The 27,343-nt window shown below is 45.1% G+C and overlaps 1 protein-coding gene across 3 annotated transcripts in view; it reads left to right on the plus strand.

Annotated features, from left to right (window-relative positions):
- The window catches only part of WWP1 (WW domain containing E3 ubiquitin protein ligase 1), a 320,828-nt gene that overhangs the window by 138,791 nt on the left and 154,694 nt on the right, over nucleotides 1-27,343 (plus strand). For all 3 annotated transcript variants that reach the window (XM_082258087.1, XM_082258088.1, XM_082258089.1), the window contains exons 3-4: nucleotides 24,579-24,717; nucleotides 27,116-27,240. In XM_082258087.1, the coding sequence (XP_082114213.1) occupies nucleotides 24,579-24,717; nucleotides 27,116-27,240 (264 nt within the window). The remainder of the gene's footprint in view (nucleotides 1-24,578; nucleotides 24,718-27,115; nucleotides 27,241-27,343) is intronic.

The following is a 27,343-nucleotide window of genomic DNA, read 5'->3' on the forward strand; positions in this document are numbered from 1 at the left end:
GTGATTTTTTTTTTTCCCCCATAGACTTGTATGAGGCAGCCATTTTCCCTGTATGATGGTGAAGAGGACCTGTCTTCTTCAGCTTCACTGCGGGAATGCGCCTTAGTGGAAGCCTTGATTATTTCCGTGCGGGATACTTTAAAATTGGTTGATGAGCCCACGCCGGCAGGGACGTGGGTGGCTTTTGGCTCTCAGGAGTCTCCAAAAGCTGATCGGGTTTTCCCTTGTACCGACACCTTTCACAATAGCTCGTTAAGCACGTGTTAGTGATGCCTAAACAATGACACCCTTTTGCTGAAAAGGTCTCCAACCGTTGGATGGTGCCATCTAAAGTGGACCATCCTGTTTCCATATTGAACAAATCTACCCTTGTGCCTGTGGAGCAGGGGTAGGCAACCTTGGCTCTCCAGCTGTTGTAGAACTGCAAGTCCCATAAGGCACTGTAAGACTCTGACAGCCACAAGCATACCTCCCCAAGGCAGAGGCATAATGGGATTTGTAGTTTCAGCACAGCTGGAGAGCCAAGGTTGCCTACCCCTGCTGTGGAGGATTCCCCAGTTTTTACGGATCCAGTGGACAGGCGGGTGGAATCCCTTTCCCGCCATCTTCATGTGCTGGCGGGTTCAATTTCGAAACCGGTTTTTGTGTCTGTTTCTGTCACAGACGGTGAAGGAATAGATTAAGGGTTTGCGGAAGTCCTTGGACCCCGACACTGTTCCTCCGGAACAGCTGGAACTGTTGGACCAGGTGATCAAGGCTCTGGTGTTCTGTGTGATGTGTCTATGAATGCGACTTCCCTGGGGGCCAGGTTCTCGGCCGTTGGCATTGTTTTAAGATGCATGGTTTGGTTGAAGAGCTGGTCGGCTGACCAAGCTTCTAAGAAAGCCTTAGCTGATTTCCCTTTTCTGGGAGACTGGTTGTTTGGCGACTCATCGGATTTGTTAATCAAGGGCCTGACTGCCAGGAAGAGTACTCTTCTTCCTCAATTCTCCAAGGGTAAGACTCCCCGTACTAAGCGGGGTCCCTCCTTTTCTGCTCATAAACGGTCAGTTCACAGTTCTAAGCCATTCAAAACTTCTGGAGGATCGAAGAAGCCCTGGGGCAAGCCCAAGGCTGGCCAATCCGGCATGGCAGACAAATCCTCCTTAGCATGAAGGGGCACCCTCACCCGTGTCAGGGGTGGGGGGACGTCTGTGCTTCATTCAGGAACCCTGGACTTCCTTTATTCAGGACGATTGGGTTCGCAAACTGATTTGTTCCGGTACAAGATCAAATTCTGGACCCGGCCAGGAGACAGATTCTTTCAGTCGAATCTTCACCTGTCTCCGGAGCGTTTGAAGGATCTGCGGGAGGCTTTGCGAGATCTCCTGGCTCAAGGGGTGATTGTGCCGGTTCCTCCGCAGGAACGCTCTCAAGGTTTCTATTCAAACCTGTTCACTGTGCTCAGAAAGGAGGGCAAGGTGCGTCCAGACCTCAACGCTCTGAACCGATTTGTGTGGGTGCAGCAGTTTCGAATGGAGTCTATACGGTTGGTGGTGGCATCTTTAAATCAGGGGCATTTTCTGGCTTCCATCAATCTCAAAGATGCGTATCTCCACATCCCCATATTCGAGTGACATCAGCGATTTCTCCGCTTTGCGTTGGCAGAGGAGCACTTTCAATTTGTGGTGTTACCCTTTGGTCTCGCCTCGGCTCCCAGTGTTTTTACCAAGGTCCTGGCCCCTGTGCTGGCCTTATGTCGGTGAGGTATCTCTATTGTGGGATATCTGGACAATCTCCTGTTGCGTGCAGTCTCCCATTCGGATCTGCTGGACAATGTTTCTATCACCATTCAGACCCCTCAATAGTTCGGGTGGATGATCAATGTCGCAAAATCTGCCCTGACTCCATCTGTGCGGGTCACTTATCTGGGGCGGATCCTCTGCTCTGGCGAGGGTCTTCCTTCCCTTGGACAAGTTTCAGAGGTTGCAAAGGGTGGTCCAGTTGCTGATGAAGGCAGATCAGTCCTCCTTGCATGAAGGCCCTGGGTCTGGTGGTCTCGACCTTCGAAGCAGTCCTGTTTGCTCAGGCTCATACGAGACCGTTGCAGAAAGAGATTCTGTCAAGATGGAACAGAGATCCTCGGTCATTGGGACCAGAAGATTCGGTTGAGCCATCTCAAATTCGGCTCTCTTGGCGGCTCCAGTCCCCTGTCCTGTACTAGGGCGAGTCCTTCTTGCCGGTGTTTTGGACTGTGGTCACCACGGACGCCAGCCTGTCAGGCTGGGGTGGAGTGCTGGGAAAGCTCTGTGCCCAGGGGACTTGGGGCGACGGAAGAGTCTTCCTTGTCGATCAATATTCTGGAGCTGAGGGCGATCAAGCTCTGCCTGCTTCACTGGACGAGATGGTTACGCTGCTCTCCGGTTTGGGTCCAGTCGGACAATGCCGTGGCTTACATCAATCATCAAGGGGCACCTGGAGTGCTCTGGCAGCCAAAGAGGTGGCAGAGATTCTGGTGTGGAGTCCACATTCTAGGTGTGGAGAATTGGCAGGCAGATTACCTGAGTCGTCAGGTGTTGGATCAGGGGGAGTGGTCCCGGCATCCGGAGGTGTTTCGTCTCCCGTGTGCCCGATAGGGGACTCCGGAGGTGGATCTGTTTGCATCTCGCCTTAACAGGAAAGTTCAGAGGTTTGTGGCCAGGTCAGGGGATCCTCTGTCCGATGCCACAGATGCTCTGGTGGCTCCTTGGAGTCAGTATCGCCTGATATATGCCTTCCCTCCGCTAGTTCTCCTACCGAGGTTTCTTCGCAGGGTGGCGATGGAAAGCATTCCGGTTGTTCTGGTGGCATCAGACTGGCCTCGGCGGTCTTGGTACTCAGAGCTGGTAAAAATGGTCATGGATCCTCCATGGAGTCTCCTCTGTGTGAAGATCTACTATCTCAAGGACCGATCTTCCATCCTGCTTTAACGGCTTGGCTGTTGAAAGCAAGGTGTTGAGGGATAGAGGTCTCTTTGATTCCGTGATTCCTTTTGAAGGCCAGGAAGTCGACATCTAGGAAGATCTATCTTCGTACGTGGAAATCGTACATTTCTTGGTGTGAATCGCTGCAGCTGCACCCTCGCTTGTTTTCTATAGTTAGGGTTTTTTCAAAAAGGGGTTGAGCAGCGCTTGGCGTTGGGTACTATCAAGGGCCAGGTTTTGGCATTGGCTATTTACTTCCAACATCTGTTGGCTACTCAGTTTGATTCGCACCTTCATTCAGGGAGTGCGTTATCTGGCCTCTCTGAGGAGATCCCCGTTACCGCCGTGGGATCTTAATCTGGTTTTGTCTGTTCTTCAAAAGCCTCCTTTTGAGAATATTAGGGAGATTTCTCTGCTCTTTGTCGCAGAAGGCTGCCTTCTTAGTGGCTATCACTTCTGCTTGCAGAGTCTGAATTGGAGGCGCTGTCCTGTCGATTGCCTTATTTGTTGGTCCACAGAGATAAAGTGGTCCTCCGACATAATCCGTCTTTTCTTCCTAAGGTGGTGTCAGATTTTCATAAACCCACTCGGCTCATGGAGATTAGGCTGCGTCTGTCCATGGACATCAGAGAAAAAGATTTTACGGTAAGATCCTACAAAAATCGTATTTTCTTTGTCCGTTAAATTGGACCGGATGAAAAACAAATGACAACGGATTTGAAACGGGTGTTGACTGAAAAAAATTGATGACCATAAACGTGACTGAACTGATTTAATGAACAGTCCGTATGTGTAAAAGGGGCCCTACTCTGATACCCCTAACTAAAATCTAATGAAACTAATTGCCTTCAGAAGTCACCAAATTGGGAAATGGAGTCCACCTGTGTGTAACTTAATCTCAGTATAAACACAGCTGTTCTGTGTAGCCCTCGGAGGTTTGTTATAGAACCTTACTGAACAAACCGCATAATGAAGGCCAAGAAGTTGTGGAGAAGTTTAAAGCAGGGTTAGGTTATAAAAAAATATCCCAAGCTTTGAACATCTCACAGAGCACAGAAAATGGAAAGAGTATGGCACAACTGCAAACCTACCAAGACATGGCCGTCCACCTAAACGGACAGGCTTGGCAAGGAGAGCATAATCTGAGAAGCAGCTGAGCGGGCCATGCTAACTCTGGAGGAGCTGCAGAGATCCAGAGCTCAGGTGGAAGAATCTGTCCACAGAACAACTATTAGTTGTGCACTCCACAAACCTGGCCTTTATGGAAGAGTGGCAAGAAGAAAGCCATTGTTGAAAGAAAGCCATAAGAAGTCCCGTTTGCAGTTCATGAGAAGCCATGTGGGGGACACAGCAAAGAAGATGCTCTGGTCAGATGAGACCAGAATTTAACTTTTTTGGCCTAAAAGCAAAATGCTATGTGTGGTGGAAAAACATTCACTGCTCATCAACCTGAACACACCATCCTCACCTTGAAACATGGTCGTGGCAGCATGTTGTGGGGATGCTTTTCTTTAGCAGGGACAGGGAAGCTGGTCAGAGTTGATGGGAAGATGTATGGAGCCAAATACAGGGCAAACCAAAAAGAAAACATGTTGGTCTGCAAAAGACTTGAGACTGGGACGGAGGTTCACCTTCCAGCAGAACGACTCTAAACATACAGCCAGAGCTACAATGGAATGGTTTAGATTAAAGCATATTCATGTGTTAGAATGGCCCAGTCAAAGTCCAGACCTGAATCTGGTAAGGCCTGAAAATTGCTGTTCAGACACACTTCATTTAATCTGACAGAGCTTGAGCTATTTTGCAAAGAAGAATGGGCAAAAACTTCACTCTCTAGATGTGCAAAGCTGGTAGAGACATCCCCCAAAAAGACTTGAAGCTGTAATTGCAGTGAAAGGTGGTTCTACAAAGTATTTACTCAGGGGGGCTGAATACAAATGCACACCACTCTTTTCAGATATTTATATGTAAAACAATTTGAAAACTATTTATCGGTTTCCTTCCACTTCACAATTATGTGGCACTTTGTGTTGGTCTATTACATAAAATCCCAATAAAATACATTTACATTTTTGGTTCTAACATGACAAAATGTGGAGAATTTCCAGGGGTATGAATACTTTTTCAAGGCACTAAATACAGACCTAATACATACATATGGGAACAGATTGACCCCTAAAGGATTTGTTATTCTGGTCAGGCAGCCTTTTGATCCAGTTGCCCATGTCAGACTGTCATCTTTCACCTCCACTGCCCTGTAATCTGCCATTACCCAAAGAGAATGTGAATTGTAAAATATAATCTGCTATGTTCTGGTTTAAACTGTCACTTCCATGCTGTTTTGCTATGGAAGAATATACTAAGAACATCTAAATGGGGATCTAGGCTTAGAAAAAAAGCTGTTCAGTCGAAGGGATTGCATGAGAACTCGGGGGCATACAATGCGATTAGAGGAGAAGCGTTTTAACCTCAGGCAACGTGGGGGGTTCTTTACTGTTAGGGCTACAAGATTGTGGAATTCTCTACCACATGAGGTGGTTTCTGCGGGTAGTATGGTGGCTTTCAAAAGACTCTTAGACGTACATCTCAAGGATCAGAACATTCAGGGGTATGCAAGATGATTACAGCCACACACATCTACACAGGTTGAACTGGATGGACTTTTGTCTTTATTCAACCTCACCAACTATGTAACTATGTAACTAAACCGCTTAGAGAGTTGGTGACAGATCTTTTCACTTTCAGTCCAGTTACATCACTTATGTATTAAAAATAGTGCGTAGTACCATCAGCAAATGGAATCCTACTGTCCCCTTAAGTGTTATAGTATGCTCTGTTTGTATGTAAGTATTGAGTGAATCTCCCTTTCGCCCGACTTCCAGAAATGTTGGACCTCTAGGTTATAGTAAGGCAATATCAGCTGGCGAGCATTTTTTATTTATTTTTTCTGTATTTTTATCTTTTGTTCACTATTTTAAAAAAAAATGTGGGACATTCTTTGATCTTTACACTTTGAATAAGCAAATGGCTATATATTGCAGCGCTGGATCATTTTGTTGATAAATGAGTTTCAGTATTTTTCATATCTATTTCAAAGTGCTAGCTATCCTGCCTTGTTCACATGCCTCCTTTTACAGGTGATAAAGCTCTATTCCTGTCTCCCGTTTGTGTTCCTGTGTTGTCACTGTCACACAGGCTTCCAGTCAAGAATATAAGCAGACATGTCATCACATTATGCTGGACTGGTTGTCTGTCACAATCTGTCTGAGAATTCCATGCATCCATTGCTGGAGTGCATTCATGTAGACAGGTAATGGTTGCATGTGATCAGCAGCAATGAGATGCGACAAAGGTAAAGATAGGCATTTTAATTAAAAATACAGGGGTTCATTTACTAAAACTGGAGAGTGCAAATTCTGGTGCAGCTCTGCATAGAAACCATTCCGCTTTCAATTTTTTTTGTCAAAGCTTAATTGAACAAGCTGAAGTTGGAAGCTGTTTGGCTAACATGCACAGCTGCACCAGATTTGACACTCTCCCGTTTTAGTAAATCACCCCACTGTGCTTTAGTAAACTAAATATGGGGTAGGTTTATTTAAAATTAGTCCTTTTTAAATGTGATATTATAGCAGGTATTTTTAAAACCACTTTCTGCATGTGAAAAAGCATTGCATGAGCTTGGCATTCTAATGTTAATGTGTGTTTCTTGGGTGTTGATGAATTTTTTGTGGATCTACACAAGAAATATATTGTTTCTGTTTTAATCTGATAGTTCACAGTGGATCAGTACACAATATATAGTTAGCGTTAATAACTTCTGCTCCTGATGCAATCCAGCGAGCTGGCACTCTCCATGAGAACTTTAAGATTTGATGACATTGGAACCTTGTGGCTTGGTGTTTATTGGAACTAGGCGAATGTTAGCTGTGTTACGCTGTCGATGTAGAAATCTGTTTATCAGAGTTCACTGCCACCACTTCATTTAATTTGCCGCTCCAGGGAGAGAAGGTTGCTTTGAAGAGCACTTCTAAGAATTGAACATATCTGCGAAATGAAATCACTTTAATGCAGTGATAACTTCAGAGAGGATAACTGTTATCTCAGACCTTGAGGGTGGATGTAAAAGCAGAATTCATCCATAGAATGCGTAATGCAGACTTCACACCTCTCCATCTGATTGGCAATGGCAGTTGAGCCAACCAGTTCCATGTTGTATGGACACATGCATAATATGCAGAATCATACAGAGCAGTGACAGATGAGTAATAAGAATTTGAATAAAATATCCTACCAACACACTGACAAGCTTGTTTCAAAGTATAAAGCTCTTTATTCTTTTGTGATCTCGTAGAGAAGCAACATTTTGGCATGGAAGGGACCCTTCCCCCACGCATGTGATTACAAGCCTGAAGAAGGGTTCCTGCATGGTCCTAAAGCTTGCGTTTCGATGAGATCATGCAAGAAAAAAGTGCTTTACCCCTTGAAACAAGCTCGTTTGTGTGCTGGTGACATCGTCTTATCCATGTTGTGTACTGTGACTGTGTGCAAAGAGAGTATATTCAAGTAAAGCCTAGTACACGCTACTAGTTTTTTTTCCTGTTCAATCCGCTGGGTTGAATGAAAAAAGACTGACTGCTTAGGTCTTAGCTGTACTTACAATCTGATGTTAGTACAGTGATTCTCCCCCGCTGTGCTGTGTTCTTTCAGGGGGGCGCCCCCCCTCTCACATGAACACTCTGGGAGCCAGTTGACAGACGTTTTTTCAGTCATGCCCCTTCGCCGAACAGCCAGCTTCTGTTGGACCGGTGTTCCGTGAGAATTACCTACCCGTGAGAAAAACCTACCCCTCGTCACTTCCGGTACTCCGCACTGTATGTAATGCAGCGGGTACATTAAAACAGCTGTGCTGAAATACGAGTGATCTCCGCTCCTGTCCCGGTCACTTCCCTGCTCTCGGATAGTAAATATAAAAGCGGCGGCGGCTGTATGAAAACATAAATCACTGAGCCGAAAGCCGCTTTTATATTTACTTGCCGAGAGCAGGGAAGTGACCGGGACAGGTGCGGGGATGACTCGTATGTCAGCACAGCTGTTTTAGGTAAGTGCCGCGTCGGTAGGTTTTTTTCACGGTACACCGTGATCGTTTTATACTAGTGCGCATGCGCACTAGTAAGCTCCTCTGTTCTGCCATTAGGTATCCGGCGCTCTGAGCATGCGCACTGCTGCGCTGCTCAGATGCTTCTGGCCGGAAGTGACGAGGGGTAGGTAATTCTCACAGGGTAGGTAATTCTCACGGAACACCGGCAGCAGTACACAGCCGATTTCTATTGAACCGGCCGAAGCCACCCGACATTCAGCCCGTGTGTGCTAGACTTACGAATTTGAGGCAGTCACATGTTTTCTCTTGCTCCTCTACATAAATGCTTGAGATTTTTGGTGAGATACTCCCAATAGGAAATCACCTCTTAAGGAATGCAGACCCTGCAATTTGCCTCATTAGAGCCCTGCAAGTGAGTGCAGCAGCTGCTTGATATTTATGAAACACTCCCTTTTGATTCGCTTACCACATGGACAGGGACACAGACAAACCCATAGGGATTTCTTTAGAATATCAAAAGGTAGAAATCTGCAACAACGTGTTAAAATCCTTGCAATGTACATAGATCACCCAGGGGGGAATGTTTTTTCATAACAAAAGTGAAGTTACTATTTTAAGTATCTGTGGTGATTTTCTCCCAGTTGTGAAAGCATGGTGTGAGTTGGTTTTCAGCAGTTCCTTACATATAAAAAAAAAAACTGCATCGAAGTCTCCATTTTCATCTGCCACTGTATCTGTTACGGCATCTCCCAATTGGATTTTTCACTTGTTTTACACCCAACTCTGCAGCAGAAGGATTAGGACTCCAACTCCAAGAGTAGTAGACCTCTAATGTGACGGTGTTCTGGCTGAACTTTTCTGATCATACCTCAACATCAGCTGACTGATCAGATGTCTGGACATTTTTCTTTCTTATTATCTTAATGTTTACAAGTAACCTTCCTGTGTTCAGCCACAGTGTCTTAACCTCCCTGGCGGTAATCCCGAGCGTGACTCGGGGTGGATTTTTTAGTCCAGGATCGGTATCCCCAAGTCACGCTCTGGGTAGATGTGCAGAGAGCGCAGCGGTGTCTCTTACCTTCTCCTGGCGATCCAGCGATGATCTCTCATTGCTGTGACCGCCAGCCGAGATCCCCGCCGCTCATCCGTCGGTCTGATGACTTCCTAGTTCCATTCCCTGCAGCAGCAATGCTGCATGGGAGCGGAACTGGGAGGGAAATTACATTGTAGAGCTAACTCTTCCTCATGGACTAATTTGAGTTGGTGTTAGAATGTCTGTCCAGAGTGGTCAATCCCAGGGGAGATAGGCTAAATATCCAGTAAGGCTGTTGAGTATGTTCTGAACTCCAGGAATTGGTGGAATTCCTGTAGTGCAAGAGAACGTCTCAGATCTTCAGCTTGCCCAAGGATTGTGACACTGATGCTTTGAGATACCAATCCGTGTATTGGAAAGATGACATTAATGTTTTGGCTTCTGTAGAAGAGAGGGCATGTTTTATAAATTTACGCCATCTATTGAAAAACCTTTTTATGGGGGCATCATTCTGTATTTGTGTCCAGTTTTTCTCTATAGTGAAGGTTTTTTCAGGACTTTTTCATCCGTTGATATTGAGGGAGGTGTAGTTAGTGAGAGGGGTTTTCATTGTTAAGCAACACCCTTTTATAATCAACTGTCTACTGGACACCTGTTTAATGATTAAACTCACCTGTAGTTGAATTCTTGTTAATTTGGATTTTGTTGTCTAAAATTTAGCTTTGGTCCTAAGACTTTTATTGGGGTGTATTCCTTTTTGCAACATGGTCTTGAATTAATGAATTTGTTAGGAAAAATAATTTTTGTGTGCAAATTACCAAATCTTGATTGCAATCAATGGGGCCCGCATTTGTAGGAGTATTTAGTAGTATAGTGTCCCATAGAAAATGTTGATTCAAAAAGGAAAGTAAATGTTTTCTGACAAATCTGTTGGGGTGTACTCATTTATGCTAAGCACTGTGTATGTATAGCTCTGTGGTGTTCAGCTTTAAGCTGCAAAGTAAGGGAGGAATACATTAATTTACTCTTGTCTATCCGTGTCATAGACCCTCCTGCTGTAGAAACGTTATCTTGTAATAAATACATTTGAGCCTGATAAACAAATCATTGCTACTAAAGTTACAATTTGTAGCGGTTGTATGTAGTGATAGAATTGTGCAAATGACTTTTCTTTGTGGATTGTGTTTCCTTTGCTGCTGTGTCACCCGTTCTAAATAGACTTCTGCTTGTCAAGTTCAAGGTGTAGCGCTGCCCTCTGTCAATGGCGCTCAGTGGTGAGAGGCAGCACTAATATACCTATTATCTGTTTGCTGGCTCCTTTCCTGCTGCGTTATGCTGAGTAAGGCAGATTCTTGAAGACATTTTTTCCTAGACCGGTGTTAAATAACAAGTCATAGACATTTACAGCTTTGATTGTCCAGCAGTACATTTAATTACAATCCCATGATCCAAATGTTTAGTAATATTATTATTACTTGCCTCCATTCTTGTATCTAATGCTACAGTGCTATTCATTGGCTTTTGTAACCCTATATTTTAAACAAGTTTTTACTTAAATCGTATGCCACCTTTAAAGCTGGCCATACATGAAGTGATTTTTATCAGTTAACTGATGAACCTGCTGAAATTTGCTCAGTGAGGGGCCCAGCTATCCTCCTGATGGCATATTTTTGACAGATCATCAGCTACATCCAATCAGATGAATACAATAGCCCATCAAGAGGATATGTCCATCCACACATTTTAGCATGGATGGAGGAATCTGCTGGGTTTCTTTAGCTCAACCTGCATTCTGAACAAAAAAGAATCTACCAGTGTATGGTCAGCATAGCACCATGTATCTGGTTATACCCAAATTAAAGGTGTAATGTGAATCATGGTCACCTTTCCCAAGCTCCCTCTGACACTCACCCTCTTAACTGAATTTTGCTTTACAAGATTTAATATATATATATGTTTTTACCCATCTATATCAGCTTTAGGGTAATTTTTCTCCCTGTTTGATCACTGGGACAGTTGAGGAGAACCTCTCCAAAGGGAAAACTGCACAATAAAAAGCACTTTTATTGCTAGAATTGGGAAGAGTTAAAGGTTAACCTCATTTTTATGGGGAAAATTTTTTTTATAACATATGCAATTGCTACAGAAGCCATATTTTAACTGAATGTTATTAGAAATAAAAATTTGGTCTGTTAGAGGAACTGTACAGTGTAAGCTGTGCCCACAAAATGCAAGCACCCCTGGACTATTGTCTGTGGTTTACCATGTGTTGTTCTTCAGTGTATCTCAGTGTGGAGGAGGCCTTCTTTGTAGAGGAGCAGGACTTTGCTTCCTCGGGTCAGGGCTGCCCTCCTGATGACTGGTAATATGGTGACTGGTGGGGAATGCTGAAGAAGCTGCAGGAGAGGCTCACAAAATGGATGAAACAAGAAAGGAAGGTCATTGCATTACAGAGCTGAACAAAGCCCAAGGAGTCATGTTTCCAATGTACCCTATTGTTTGCCTTAGGCCCCGTTCACACTGGGGCGATCCGACTTGCCGGGGCGACCTCATAGGTCGCAGCGCGCTGCTCGCACCGCGACCTCGGAGTGGCCGGCACGGACTTCATAACATTGAAGTCTATGCAGGTCGCGCCAAAGAAGCTCTGGACCCTTTTTCTAAGTCTGAGCGACTTGTGTCGCTCCTATTAGAACGGGTCCACAGCTTCTCTATGCCAGGCGACCAGGTCGCCTGACAGGTTGCCCCAGTGTGAACGGGGTCTTAGGGTTTAGCTTTTCTGATTCTTCCCAGTTGTGTATAGAATCCTGTTTACTATTTCTTTTAAATAAAGATAATATAGTAAAAGAAGTGCTCACTACTACATTGTTCTTGTCTACGTCTTGAGTAAGTCATGAAGTTAACCACCCTTTGAGATATGAGTAAATTGTTTATGATCCTGGATTAAGATTACAGTTAGGGTTGACAGTATTTATTTAAAAGAAGAAACAAAACTGATCAGATGCTCATTAGGAACCACTTCTTGTTAGTATAATGGTAGAAAGGGAAAGTCAGTAAGGCCATGCTTTTTCTTCAGCTAGTTTAGGATCATTGATAATCAAAGTTTTTTTTTTTTCCTTTTTCGTTCACTGACAGACACAGCTTCAAGTCTTCAGACCATTGGGCTTTATGCTCTCTCTCTAGGAGTAGGACTAGGCGGAAACCTTTTTGGCTATGCCCCTGGGGAAGTCCCAGAGGGTATACCATCCCTTTCTGCTGTAGGACTCCGGTTTATTCTGCCTAGTCAGGAGTAAGGACTGCTCTCTGCTGGGATCTGCGGTCCTGGCATTTTTTCCTATTTAAATGTAATTTTTTACTTTTTCTTTATTTTGTTGAACTACAGTCAACAGCTGGACTGGGTGACGCACTGGATATTCTAGATCCTTATGGCCTTCAAAGTCTGGCCTGCAAGCATGACCCAACTATTAGCTCCGCGCTAGGTTGGCTGCTACATAGCCCCACTGGACGGAGGCTGGCCTGCGAGTGAAACACCTCGCAAGGTCGCATAGCCCTGGTCACGACAACAGTCCTGATCAGAGTTGCAGAGTACCTCAGGCCACAGCACTCCCATTCCATAATGATGCGGTGGACTGCTGGGAGTAGCGACTGCCTGGTGATCATGGTATAGTGAGTAGTGTCACCCCCCCCTCCTTTCCTACGGAATTGTTGGGATGGTCGCAGGCCCTCCCCGGGGATGGTAGGCCCCTCATGTGACCTCCCTTCCCCCATACATTTTCCCTCCTCCTTAGCGGGTTTTCCTCTTTCTAAGTGACCTCAGCTGACCCCTATCCCCTCCCCTGGGCATGGGTGTTTTTTTTTTTGTTTTTGAAAGGGGGTTTGTAGGGTGCTGGGCCAGAGAAGTAGTGGGTGTCGCCGCTACTGGCCCCCTGTGGGGTTATTCCTACCTGGAGTGCTGCAGGGGGGTCCTCTCCTGAGGTCTCTGTGCTTCCCTGGGGTCCAGAGGGGTCCAGGGTCCCGTGCAGCGCAGCGTGGTGCCGTGAGTTTGCCATGGATTCTGTATTCCAGGCTTTGGTGACCATGTTTGTGTAGTCCAGCGGCCATGTTTTTGGTTTCTCCAGAGTTTCAATGGTGGCCATTTTCCTGTAGTTTGATGCAGTGCTGAGGCTGCTAGGGGCCTCTATCAGGTCAGCGTTTCCTCTTCTGCTTTCGAGCAGTGTGGCAGACCATTTTGGTGCTCTCCAGCTCGGTTGGTGAGTCTCTGGGGGCATTTTATCCTTCCTCTGCTGTATACAGCACCACAGATGCGCTGATTTTTGTGGCCTCTTAGGCCGGCAGGGTTTCGGTGAGAGTGGTGATCCTTCGCCGCATCTGGTTGAAGAACTGGTCAGCTGACCAGGCTTCTAAAAAGGTGCTGACTGATCTTCATTTTGTAGGTGACCATCTGTTCAGTGCCTCTATGGAAGAGATTATTAAGGGTCTTACGGGAGGCAAGAGTACATTGGTTTCGCAGGCTGCTAAGGGCAAGGAACCCCACTGTAAGAGGGGTCCCTTCTTTTCATCAAACAAGCGGCCCTTTGGTCCGTCTGTATCGCAGGAAAAGTTCTCGAGATCCACCCGTAACTTTTCAGGAGGCTCCAAGAGACCCTGGAATGATGAGTCCAAAGCGGGCACTTCTGGTTCCGTGGACAAGCCTTCCACAGCCTGAAGGGGGGCCCTCACCTGCATCTGGGGTAGGGGGGACGTCTTTTTGCTTCTTTCCAGATTCGTGGGCCATGGTCTGTCAATCACCAAGGGGGCACAAGAAGTGTCCTGGTGACTCGGGAAGTAGCCGGGATTCTAAGGTGGGCAGACCGATTCGTTCCAGCCCTCTCTGCTGTACACCTTCCAAGAAAGATACAGAGGTTTGTGGCCAGACGCATTAGTGGCTCCTTGGAGTCAGTATCGTCTGATTTACACCCCCCTCTCAAACTTCTGCCAAGACTCCTGTGCAGGATCAAGGCAGATGGGATTCTGGTCATTCTAGTGGTTCCAGACGGGCCTCGCCGGTCTTGGTACGCCGATCGGGTAAAGCTGGTCACCGATGCTCCTTGGAGACTTCCTCTTGGGGAAGATCTGCTGTCCCTGGTTTTAATAAAGGCTAGTAAATCTACCTCTAGGAAGATCTACCATCGTACTTGGAAGACGTACATGGCATGTTGTGAGTCTCTTGGGGTTCTCCCTCGCTACTTTTCGGAGATTCGGATCTTGGCTTCCCTCCAACGGGGGGTTGAGCAGCGCCTGGCTTTGAGTACCATCAAGGGCCAAGTTTCGGCCTTGGTGGGTTCCTTTCAGCGTCCATTGGTCACACATTCCTTGGTGCGTACCTTTATCCAGAGAGTATGACACTTGGCTCCTCCAGTGCGGTCTTCATTGCCAGCATGGGACATCAATTTGGTGTTGTCAGCTCTCCTGAAACCTCCCATTTAAATTATTCGGGAGGCTCCCCTGCTTACGTTGTTCCTGTAGATGTCCTTTTTGGTGACTAATGCTTCTGCAGGCAGGATGTCGGAGCTGGCGGCATTGTCTTATCGTTTACCTTACCTGGTGGTGCTTCGTCAATCTCTGTCATCCCTTCCAAAGGTCGTCTCTGATTTCCATTTAAATGAAGACATTGTGTTGCCTTTGCCATGTCACAGGCCTAAACATCCTAAGGAAATTGCCTTGCATTTCCTGGATGTGGTTCTGGCAATCAGGGTGTACCTGGCAGCTACAGAGTCTTAGGAAATTATACTCGCTATTTGTACTCATGGATGGACCTTGGAAAGGGTTCGCCCCTCCTGCTGCAACCATTTCCAGATGGTTCAGACAGACAGTGATTCAGGCCTATTCAATTTGAGGGCAGGTTCCTCCTCTTTCCCTGTTAATGCACACTCTACTCGGGCGCTTAGTGTCTCCTGGGCCTTCCATCATCAGGCATCAGTGATGCAGGGTTGCAAGGCAGCCACCTGGTCATCTGTGCACACTTTCACAAAGTTTTATAAAGTGGATGTGATGGCATCTGCGGATGCTTCTCTTTGCCTGCAAGGTTTTGCAGGCTGCTTTTTAGAGGACCTGGTCTTCTTTGAGGGTGTATTGTTTTTTTTGCAGGTGAGCGCCAGTTGTTTATGGTTAAGCTCCTGTTACCTGGTTAGCCTTGGGAATTGTTTTCTGCTGCTTTTCCACCCCTCATGTTTAACACTGCTTTGGGACGTCCCAATGGTTATGAAGATAAGGAGCTGTGTCTGTCGAACGTTTTGATGATTTTTTTCTTGGCTCTTTGTCCACCATTTGCACTATCCTGCTGTGCAATTCAATGCTCATTTTCCTCTGGCTACCACATCCTGGGTGGTTGGTTACACTCCCATGGACCCTAATTTTATTATTTGCAGCTGTGATCATCAGGCTGCTTGGAGGCTGTCCTAGCATGGGTGTCCAGCTTACAGTCCCATTATGCCTCTGACTTTGGGGAGTCATGCTTGCAACTGTCAGCCTTGAAATGCCTCATTGGACTTTCCTTGCAATGCCTCAAGGGTCCTGTAGTTCCACAAAAGCTTGAGGGCTGCAGGTTGGACACCCATGTCCTATAGGCTTTACCTTTTGGCATGCTAGTCTTACATTTTCTTTCTGATCACCTTAGACAACTGTCTCCTTTGTGGTCTCTGGTCAATGTTCAGGGTGATTAAAAACCAAACAGCAGAGTGATTATTTTTCTCCTTTTTAAAGAGGTTGACTCATTACAGGATTCAAGACATGCATAGTACTAATTAAAGAAAATAGTTGGAAATATCACTGTGGTCCAGTTATTTATAATCTTTTCTATGGCTACCAACAAATCTGTCTAGGCCATTTTGGAATATCCTGGTAGAATAAGCAGTTATTAGTTTCTAGTCATCTTATTTTATTTACTCTAACATAATAAAGGCATGCATGTACACACGGGATAATTGCTTTTAATTTCATCACTTTTCCAGTGGAATGATACATTGTTTTAGTGAGTTGTAAGTTTACTAAATGTGTCTATGTCTGTATAGTTCCAAGAGCAGGTTGCTTTGTAGCTCCTCTTTTCCAAGAGAAAACTCTAATAAACTACCCAGATAAAGAGTAATTTTTCTGATGAATCTCTTTCTAAAAACACACAACTTCTGATACGTCTAGTTATGTTTTATGGTAAAGAATCCATTATTTTGCAATGGAAATCCACAACCCCCTCACTTTAACTTTTTGTCTTACCCTTATTAACCGAACTCCCCCATTATAAAATTAACATACGGGGCTAAAAGGTTGCCCCCGTAAATTCCATAAAGTTTTGGAATCTTTGAGTAAGTTCTGACCGTACTATACCTTCTAAAATTAGGCAAAAATAAGGACTTATGAGGACTAATTGTGACTCCTCCTTTCACTTCTCTCTGATTTAAATGTGTTTCAATATACCGTATATACTCGAGTATAAGCCAACTTTTTTAGCATGTTTTTTATGCTTATACTTGAGTCAGGGTCTCACTTGCCCTTTAAAAAATGGCGCCAGCACGCACCGCGCATACTTGGTCTGCCCGGGAATAGCCGAGCCTATACGGGCTTTCCCAAGCATTGATGGCACCGGGCAGCGCCATTTTTATATGTAAGGTGCCTCACCGACAGGTAAGTGAGACTCCTCCGCAGCCCCTGCTTTTCCTCATGCAGTGCTGCGGGCATGGTACAGGACATTCTTCTGTACCATGCCCGCTGCACTGCATCTTCTGTGCCATGCCTGTACCATCTCATGTGCTATGCCTGTGCCATCTCCTGTGCCATGCCCGTGGCATCTTCTGTGCCATCTCCTGTACCATGCCCACAGCCCTGCATCTCCTGTACCATGCCCGCAGCCCCTGTTTTGTGTCTCATGGTGGTCCAGTTGAGTCCAGTACCTGCTGCATTTCCCACCCTAGGCTTATACTCGAGTCAATAAGTTTTTTTTGATTTGCGCAGTTATCACGTCTACAAACTAGGGGAAAGATTTGCCATTTTGATTTATTTCTTCTATTTTACATGTAATGGCGGCGATCAGCGATTTTTAGCGGGATTGCGGTGGACAGATCGGACCCCTAACTGACACTTTTGAAAGGTTCATTGACATTACAGCAGTAATCAGTGCTCAAAATGTGCACTGTTACTGTAATAATGACACTGGCCAGGAAGGGGTTAGATCAAAGCGTTAAATGTATGCCTAGGGGGTGTTTTCTAACTATGATGGGGATGGGCTTGTGGAATCAACACAGAGACCTGTGATTCTAAATAGGAGGAACACAGGCGCTCTGTATTTGTTCCAGAGAGAACAACAACGGTCTGCTGTGTTTACAACATACCACAGTTCTCTCTCCATGGGAAACGATCGCGGGTGCCCGGCAGCAGTCGCGCCCGCTGGCCCCATGAATCAGCTTCCCGGCTGGTGAATTGGGGGTGTGCGCCCCCAGGATCACTCCCATGGATCGCCGTACAGGTACAGTGATTCACGCAGCCGAGCCAGCCTGCCGCAGTATATATGCGGCGGGCGGTCGGCAAGCGGTTAAAAAAAAAAAATAATTTTTCAGTGATGTGAAAATAAGACTAGAATTCCACTTTCATATAGCAGCTAGTAATTTTTAGTTGATAGTAATTCTTTTGCGGTTGAAAATATTTAGAGAAAAAAATTGTGGGATTGATTTACTAAAACTGGAAAGTGCAAAATCTGGTGCAGTACTGCGTAGAAACCGATCAGCTTCTGGGTTTCTTTTTGTTAAAGCTTAATGGAAAAAGCTGAAGTTGGAAGCAACTCTCATTGACTAACATGGGATTTCACAGGTCACATGACTTGGGGTCTCCAAAGTCAGATTCCAAGTTGCAGCAGTGTGAGCAAAGTGGTTGCAAAGCCTCAAGGTTTCTCACCTTAAAGCGGAGTTCCACCCAAAAGTGGAACTTCCGCTTTAGGGAGTCCTGACCCCCCGACATGCCACATTTGGCATGTCATTTTTTGGGGGGGGGAGCGGGTACCTAGTTTTGACAGGTACCCGCTCCCACTTCCGCTCGGAGCGCCGCGGCGCCCTGAGCGGAAGTTCTCCTCTCCCCCTCCCTCCCTGCAATCTTCTGGGACACGTCAGAGGTCCCAGAAGATTGCCGGCCAATCACGGCGCGCAGCGCGACTCGCGCATGCGCAGTGGGTACCCGGCTGTGAAGCCGCAAACTGTAACAGCCGGGTGCCCACAGCAGTGATGCCGGCGCCGAGGGAGAGGATCGAGGCTTTCCCGGCGGCCGCATCGCTGGACCGTTGGACAGGTGAGTAAATGGCTGGAACTCCGCTTTAATGCATTCTATGCATTAACCACTTAAGCCCCGGAAGATTTTGCCCCCTTCCTGACCAGGGCCTATTTTGCGATTCGGCACTGCGTGACTTTAACAGACAATTGCGCGGTCGTGCGATGCTGTACCCAAATGAAATTGACGTCCTTTTTTTCCCCACAAACAGAGCTTTCTTTTGGTGGTATTTGATCACCTGTGCGATTTTTTTTTTTTTTGATCATGCGCTCTAAACAAAAAAAGAGCGACAATTTTGCAAAAATAACAATATTTTTCACATTTTTTTTATATGAAATTCCCCAAAAAAATGTAAAAATCAAAATTTTTTAACATTTTCAGCCAATTTGTTTTATGCTACATATGTTTGGTAAAAAAAATCGCAAAAAGCGTATTTTGAATGGTTTGCGCAAAAGTTATCGCGTTTACTAACAAAGGGAAAGATTTTTGTCATTTTTGTTTTTTTTTTAAGCGTAATGCAATTTCTTTTGCGGTACTGCGACATTGCGGCGGACAGATCGGACCCTTGACTGACATTTTTGACACTTTTGGGGTTACCAGTGACATTACTACAGTAATCGGTGCTATACATATGCACTGTTACTGTAAAATTACACTGGCAGTGAAGGGGTTAACTTTTTTGAGAGGGAGGGGTTATGTGTGTCACTAGGGGCGTGATTCTAACTGTGATTGGCTGTGGCTTGAGCTGTAGAAACAGTGATCAACGGTCCTACATAGTAGAACCGTATGATCACTGTTTCTACACAGGGGAGAATGACAGGCGGCTAGTTTACACTAGCCGCCTGCCTTTCTCCCTCTGCAGCGACGATCGCCGAGTGACTGGCGGACATCGGGTCCGCCGGTCACACGCGCGGGGGGTCCGTGACCACGCGGGAGCGGGAACACGCCTCCGGGGGCGCGCGCTCGCTCCCTAGACCCTCACAGGCTAGCGACGTAGATCTACGTCACTCAGCCTGTGAGGGGCTGACTGCCGACGTAAATAGTCGTGTGGCAGTCGGCAAGTGGTTAAGATGAAAAACCTTCTGTGCTGCAACTCCCCCCCCCCCCCCCCCCAGACCCCCCCTCCTTTTTTTTTTTTTATGCATAAGCCCGATCTGATCCAGCGATGTGCACGAGTGCAGCAGCTCCAGACGCTGTATCTCTCATTGGACAGATTGATAGCAGAAAGAACTATTGGCTCCCACTGCTGTCAATAAAATCCAGTGACATGGGGACAGGGCCGAGTCCTGCTGTCTGTGGCAGCTGGCACAGGTGCCCCCAGGGAAGGGGGGCTTTCTGTGGGGGCCCCTGATGAAGAGGAGGGTCCTGGAGTGCCAGTGGGGCACCCCAGCCGAAGAGACACAAATGAAGGAGAATTCAGCTGAATCAGAAAAGGTAAAGGGGGTTTTCATTTTACAGAAGTAAAGGCTTTTGTGTCCTATAGTAACTGGTTTTGGAACTGTCCAAAATGTGATTAGATGGTCCTATAGGATCCCTTTCATGTACTTTGAGGGCTTGTTTACAAAAGCTGTGTTGAGCAACCTTGCCTATCACAGACCCAATGCAAGAACAATTTGCCTTGTGACCTATGGCTTCATTTCACACCTGCAGCACTGAGAAAAGTAGTATGTGGAATATTTGCTTGTTCCAACAAGCTATGATGCATCCAAACAAGCTGCAGTGCATAAGAATTCCATGCAAGTGGGATAAAAAAAAACCACTGTATTGCATTTTAACAAAACATTATTGTTCTTGGCAGTGTTCTATCTCAAAGTATACCATGGTATGCATGTTATGCACGCAGTAGCGTTTGCTGTGTGGTATGAAGGTCCTCGAAGACAACGCAGTGGAACATTTTTTAATTGGAAAATCCACAGGGAAGGCAGTATGTGTTCTCTTTAAGCCTCTTGCACACTGCAGCTTGAAAAATCTCAAAACTGCGGCTTTTTAACTGGTCTAAAATGCAGCCCATTATTTACATTGTGCCTGTACACATAGGCACGTAAACAAGTACTGTGTATTTTTAGGCTACATTCACACCTGAGCGTAGCGTTTTTTGGCGTGTTTTTACCGCGATTTTTAACGCGATTTTTGCCGCAATTTTAACGCGATTTTTGTGCAGGCGTTTTTAGATTGAATAGAGACCAATGGAAAACGCCTGTAATCTGCCCAAAAAGAAGCTCATGTACTTTTTTGAGCGTTGGGCGTTTTGCTCACAGCGTCAAAACGCTCAGATGTGAACAGGGGCCATTGAAATGAATAGGATTTGTCTTGTTGGGCGTTTTGAGAGCTGATCCTAGAGCAGAAAAACTCCCCAAAAACACCTACATGTGAACGGAGCCTTAAGTTAAAAAAAAAAAACAAAAAAAAAAAAAAAACTGCATTCCCAGTGAAGATTTTGCGCTGCTACGCGCATATAAGCATAATTGTCAATTAATTTTCCCTAGGAATATATTGTGCATGCAAATGCGTGAACATGCGTATATGCACAGACACGCAAATAAATATGCGCAAAACAAATGCTTGAAATTACTTATAAAAAAGTTCAAACATCAGTACCGTGTGCAAGAAAGGCCTTAGGAAATCCAGATTTGTCTGTCTATATATATATATATATATATATATATATATATATATATATATATATATATATATATATATATATATATATATATATATAGTACACACATTTTATATACATATACACACATTAAATATATATATATATGTGTGTGTGTGTGTGTGTGTGTGTATGTATATGTGTGTGTGTATATATATATATATATATATATATATATATATATATATATATATATATATATATGGCAGGGGGACATGTTTACTGTGTTGGGGGGTCAAATCGAGGAAGAAGGATGTTAATAATCTTCCTTCCTCCCCCCTTAGTCCTCCCCCGATTCGGTCTTCTCCAGGCAGGTGAATCTGGGAGTGTGAATTCTGCCACAAATCGCCAGGGAAGTGCGGAGATCACAGCTTTATAAACTGGCCGTTTCTGTGTCAGTCAATGACAGCTTCTCAGTGTGTGGAGCAGTGCTGTATTTTGGCCTAGGCCAACAAGGCCCAGGCCTAGGGCAGCACTATGCAGGGGGGGCAGCAGAAAAGCCGCCCCCCTCCACCTGAGACTCTATTGGCCACTGGTTGTTCTCTCATCCCCCCCTCTCTCTCTTACACTCTCTCTCTCTCTCTCTCACCGCCTCTCACCCACCCCCCCTCTCATCTCTCTTTCTCTCTCATTCCCCTCTCTCATCCCCCACTCTCTCGCTCTCTCTCTCTCTCACCCCTCCTCTCTCCCCTCTCTCTCATCCCCCCTCTCTTCTCTCATCCCCCTCTCTCATCCCCCCTCTCTCATCCCCCCTCTCTCATCCCCCCTCTCTCATCCCCCCTCTCTCATCCCCCCTCTCTCATCCCCCCTCTCTCATCCCCCCTCTCTCTTATCTCATCCCCCCTCTCTCATCCCCCTCTCTTTCTCTCTCACTCCCCCTCTCTTTTATCCCCCCTCTCTCTCACCCTCTCTCTCACTCCCTCTCTCTCTTATCCCTCCCTCTCTCTCTCTTTGGTCTCCCCCCCCCTCTCTCTCTCTCACCCACTCTTTCTCTCTCCCACCCCCTCTCACAATCCCCCCTCTTGTGAGATCTCGTGCTCATGCTGGGACTTGTAGTCCTTCAATTTTGGAAGGAGTCCCGTCCGTTAAAAAAGGAGTGGAGCAAATTTACATAGGGAGGGGGCGCCCAATTTTAGTCTTGCCTAGGGCAGCACAAAACCAAAATACACCACTGGTGTGGAGATGATCAGTGAAGAACATGTTCTCCCCCAATCATCTCTGTTTCATAAACTGATAATGATCCGAGATGAGCTGCGATCAGCAGGATCACTGCTCATCTCAGTTTCATAAACTGATACCTATAGCATTTCTTACCTCAACACTTTATATTCCTGATATGTGCCTTCTGTACCATGTTCTTCTATGAGAAAGTATCCTATTCTGTTTGTATTGCTTCCTTTATGTGAAATCCCTGATGTTCCTGTCAGTCCCTCTGCTTTCCTATTAAAAACTGACCACGCCAAGCAGGAGTGCACACCATGGTCCATTCTCTAGCTTTGCTGGGAACTCAGTGTACTGGTCAGACTTGTCCCGACACGCCCCCGCTGCACAGCCATTCACTGGGAAGCTCAGTGTACTGCTGCTTCTGCTCCCACAGCTCTTATACAGCTGAGAACAGAGGGGATGTTATCGCTTCTAAAAAGGGGAAAAAATGTATTTTTTTCTTTTTTATATCTTTACACAAATGTTTGCCTTTTTTTCTATTCTTAACTAAATGGGTTGTTTTACAAAGTAATCGTTTACAATCATTTTAAATCGTATTTAAATACTCAGCATGTGTTAGTCTATTATATTGAGCCCATTAAAATAAACATTCCCCACTAAATCATGTGTTAATTCTTACCGCAGCACTTTCAGTTTACAGGTTTAATGCTGCTGGCTCCTGCTTGCTCGGTGTTGCTTCCCTGAACTTCTAGTTAATGGTAGACGGTGTATTCTGAGGTCTCGAGGAGGGAAGAGCAGGGGAGTACCTTGACATTTTTGGCTATAGGGCTGTGGGTTTCTGATAAAGCACACAGTGAAGGGAGTCACAACTCTGGTTCCTGCGTGCAAGGGTGGCTCCATAGGACACTGCAAGAGACAGGAGCTACCCTGAAACAGAAAACCTAGGGCAGTGGTCATGGCATCAGTTTAAACTTGGAACATAAGCAAGGATCAAATGATAAATAGCTGTATACTCAGTAAGTGATTTAATTAGCTACTAAAGTGCTTACAAACTGAGGGTTTAATATTACATAATTCTTACATTTTCAAGGGAATTAATCTGGTTATACAGAAAAAAATTAGACAAGTAAATAAGGTTAATTTTATTCAAGGGACTCTGTGCTCTCCCGATAATCACCTATCCGATTCAGAGGACCATTCACAATGCCTATGGATGGGAGACTTGTGCTGTGCTGTTCAGCCTCTCTTTCTCTTTGGTGTCTGGGCCCAAGGATGTAGAAGACTTAAAGCGGAGTTCCGCCTTCCCCCTCCAATCCCTCCAAAAAATTAAGTCAGCAGCTACACATACTGTAGCTGCTGACTTTTAATATTAGGACACTTACCTGTCCTGGAGTCCAGCGATATCGGCACTGCAGCCGATGTTTCCATCGGCTGTCTGGTGCTGCCGCCGCCATTTCTGGTAAGGGAACCCGGGAGTGAAGCCCTGAGGCTTCGCGGGGGTCCCTACTGCGCATGCGCATTTGCTATTGGCTCGGCGGCGGGGAAGGAGGGAGGGGCCAAACTTCCGAGGGGCGGCGCCTTATCCCGGAGTTGGGGAAGGGTACCTGTCAATAACAGGCACCCGTTCCCCCCCCCCCTCCCCCCTGAAAGGTGCCAAATGTGGCATCAGAGGGGGGAGGAAGCAAAAGAGCGGAAGTTCCACTTTTAGGTGGAACTCCGCTTTAAGCTGGCCATACATTATACAAGTTTCTTGTTCAGTTTCCCTTAGCTTTACCTTCTACTATGTAGTGTAAGAGCCTGTCTGATTGCATACAAATTAAAAATGTTTAGGTCTTACCTCATATTATATGGTCTTGGTAAATCTAAAGGAAAATTGTCTAAGAACTTGTATAATATGGCCAGCCTTTACATGGTAACAGAGAATATTTCACAAATACAGGGACTGATCCTTTCAACTTGATACCCATACATTTTGGGAATTGAGCTAGTAGTTCATCCACGTGTGGAAGATAAAAGCCAAGTTAAGAATTACAGCCACACCTAGCATATAGTGTTTTCTTTGTCAGTGTAAACTCAGAATTGTCACTTTTGTTTGTTCACCTTTTCAGGAGGTGTCAGGAAATCATCTGAGATACTTATCTGTGGGTATCCTTTTAATTATGCAGCCATTTGTTTTCAGGCTTGGAATAAATAATATATTTCATGCAGAACGGGTACATTTAAACTTGTGGCAGTGTTTTCTTTTGTCTTCTTCATCACAGTTTCTTATTACATGCAAACATCTTTATGTCCTGCATTCAAAAAAAACTAAAGTGTAAAAAAATGGCCAAGATTGACAGTGTAATTGGAGGAGAATGCTTCAGCTTTTTTTTTTTTTTTTTTTTTCTTTTTCAATTTCAGTATCTTGTGCCAAACTGAAGAGAAAGAAGAATTGGTTTGGAACAACAGTTTATACGGAGTTGGCTGTTGATGGAGAAACAAAGAAGACTGCAAAAGCAAGCAGCTCGAGCAATCCAAAATGGGAAGAACAGTTAACTGTGTACGTCCTTAAAGAACACTTCAGACAATAGTTTTCAGTAAATGTATGGATTTTGGAATAAATTATTATAACAATATATTTTAGCCTTCATATACATTTCTCAGGGACAACTGGCTGTTCCCATAAAGTGGGCAGAACCAATTACGTGCACACAGGAAGTCATTTGGCCAGTCAAAACAAGGGATTTAGGGTGTCATAAGCACTTTGGCTTTATAGTGCAAGGATTCTAGGTTAGGTTTCTAAAAGGGTTGTTATCTACATTAAGTTGGCATGGGTGCTGCAGTTTCCTCCACCAGATACCTGTAAGATTATGGGCCTCTACCCTGGAGTCTGTATGTTGTATTGTGAAAGGTAAATTTGACTGTAAGCTCCTCTGGAACGAGAGGGATTGATTCTCTGTGCTTTGGGAAACAATGTGTAGTATATTGGTGTCATGAGAAATATTAGAAAGCAACGAGACCTAAAGCCCAACTTTGAATTTTTAAAACAATAATGACTCCTAGTCATTTACCAAAATAAAAAAATAGCTCATTCCAATATATTCCCCTGCTGTATTTTTTCCCCCACACAATGCCTTCAGCCGCCTTCTTCAGCCATGTTTCCTGTCGCTTTAAATAATTTGTTGGGACCAAACTGGTCCAAATGAACCATTTCCTTCACTAAGTGCTGTATGTACTGCATGTAGCTTCAGCAACTTCCTGTCTCACAAATGGAAAAAAATAAGTGTCGGTCTGAGCGGCGCTTAGCCATTCATAGGCAGCTTTGTATTCTGTGAATAAATACAAACTTTCTCTGATTGGCTAAGTCGGAGGAACGGTTAATGACATCACACTCTCCAATTCAGCCAAACAGAGAAAGCTTTGTATTCATTTACAGAATACAAAACTGCCTATATATGGCTGAGTATCGCTCAGGTTGACTGGTTTGTTACTGATGTGTGACCTGAAGTCTCAGTGCTGGGTTCCAACTATTGGACAGTGTACTGTTTGTAGCTGAAGCTACATGCAGTTTATACAGCACTTGGAGATATTGCAGCACTTATGGCGCTTTTCCACTGCATGGAACCGAACGGTTCGGCTCGCTTTTGTGCTTTTTCACTGCTGGGTACCGCATGGTATAGTGTAGGAATGGTTCGGTACGGTACGGCGGCGCTTTTCCACTGCATGGAACCGAACGGTGCGGCTCTCAAAAACAGTACCTACTCGATTGTGGTTCCAACAGGTACCATACCTGGTACCATATCCCACAATCCTTTGCATGCAGTCACTACTAGCCACTGATTGGTCAGAGAATCCCACCCCGTTGTTATCCCACCCACTTAACTTTAGTACTACTTTAGTGGAAAAGCAAACCATACCGTACCGAACCGTTCCAACACCGTACCATGCGGTACCAGCAGTGGAAAAGCAAACCGGGCCAAGCAGGGCCGAATAGAGCCGAGCCGGTACTTGCAGTGGAAAAGTGCCATTAGTGAAATAAATAGTTTGTTTGGACTAGTTTGATCCAAACAAACTATTTAAAGTGACAGGAAATGTGGAAATCTGCTTTAACCTCAGAATTATGGGAACCAAATAATAGAGGTATGGTACTGGATCCCTGAATAATTAGGATTCTCTGCCCTATGGAACTTGAAATCAACATGGAGAAATTTTCTTCAAGTGCTTGTAAAGGCTTTAGGTTTTTTTTTTTGTTAATGCATTCTCTGCCTCTCAGCTTCCCCAAATACTTGCCTGGTCTTGATCCAGCGTGGTGGCCAAGAGCAGCAGCGCTGCTCTCTCTCTCCTCACTTGAAATGGAGGCATCAGTGGGAGCCATTGGCTCAGGCTGCTGTGAGTCCAATCCTGTAAGGAGGAAACGGGGGGCGGGGCTGAGCCATGCTAGTTCAGCTTTTGGCACCTTACCATCATACATGCACCTAATAAGACTGGTAATAATGATGATTTTAATAGTCTGACAAAGGGGGATAATATGGGGACATGTTGGGTAACTAATTGGGGTCTGTAATCATAAAATGGTTGAGATTGCCTGAGCTAGGTAATTTATGAAGGTCATCGGATTTTCTTTGACTGTGCATCCTAAAGAGATGTTGAGTGGTCTGCATGGGTGACAACTGACAAAAGAACAATGTGCTGTAAATTTCCGGTTTGCAAATAATTTTATAATTCAAGGAATAACCATGTTCTTCACTAAAGCAATCCCTAAGCATAATTTAGCAATAGTACAATTTTGGGCTTTCATACAAAATGCTCTAGTAGCCTGCAATCCTTGGGTGCTCTGAAAAGCAAGTTTCAGCCAAAGCTTGAATGGTTGCTGTGTAACCCAGCCCCTTAAAAGCAAATTCATCACCCTAAACCACCCCAGGTACATTTTTCTGAAATATTTTCTCTCTTGTATTTAGGAACGTAACCCCGCAAACGACACTTGAATTTAAGGTCTGGAGCCACCATACGTTGAAAGCTGATGCACTGCTTGGCAAAACTATCGTGGACCTAAAACAAGCCTTGGAAACACACAATAGAAAATGTAAGTTAATTGCCTGGGGTACATGGGGTACAACAAATTTCTACTAGTGTATGCAGAATTAAAACAATTTGGGATACAGTGTATGGAACCAGATATGGCCAAG

This window comes from Pelophylax lessonae, assembly GCF_965119305.1.
Source record: "Pelophylax lessonae genome assembly, chromosome: 5".
NCBI lineage: Eukaryota > Metazoa > Chordata > Amphibia > Anura > Ranidae > Pelophylax > Pelophylax lessonae.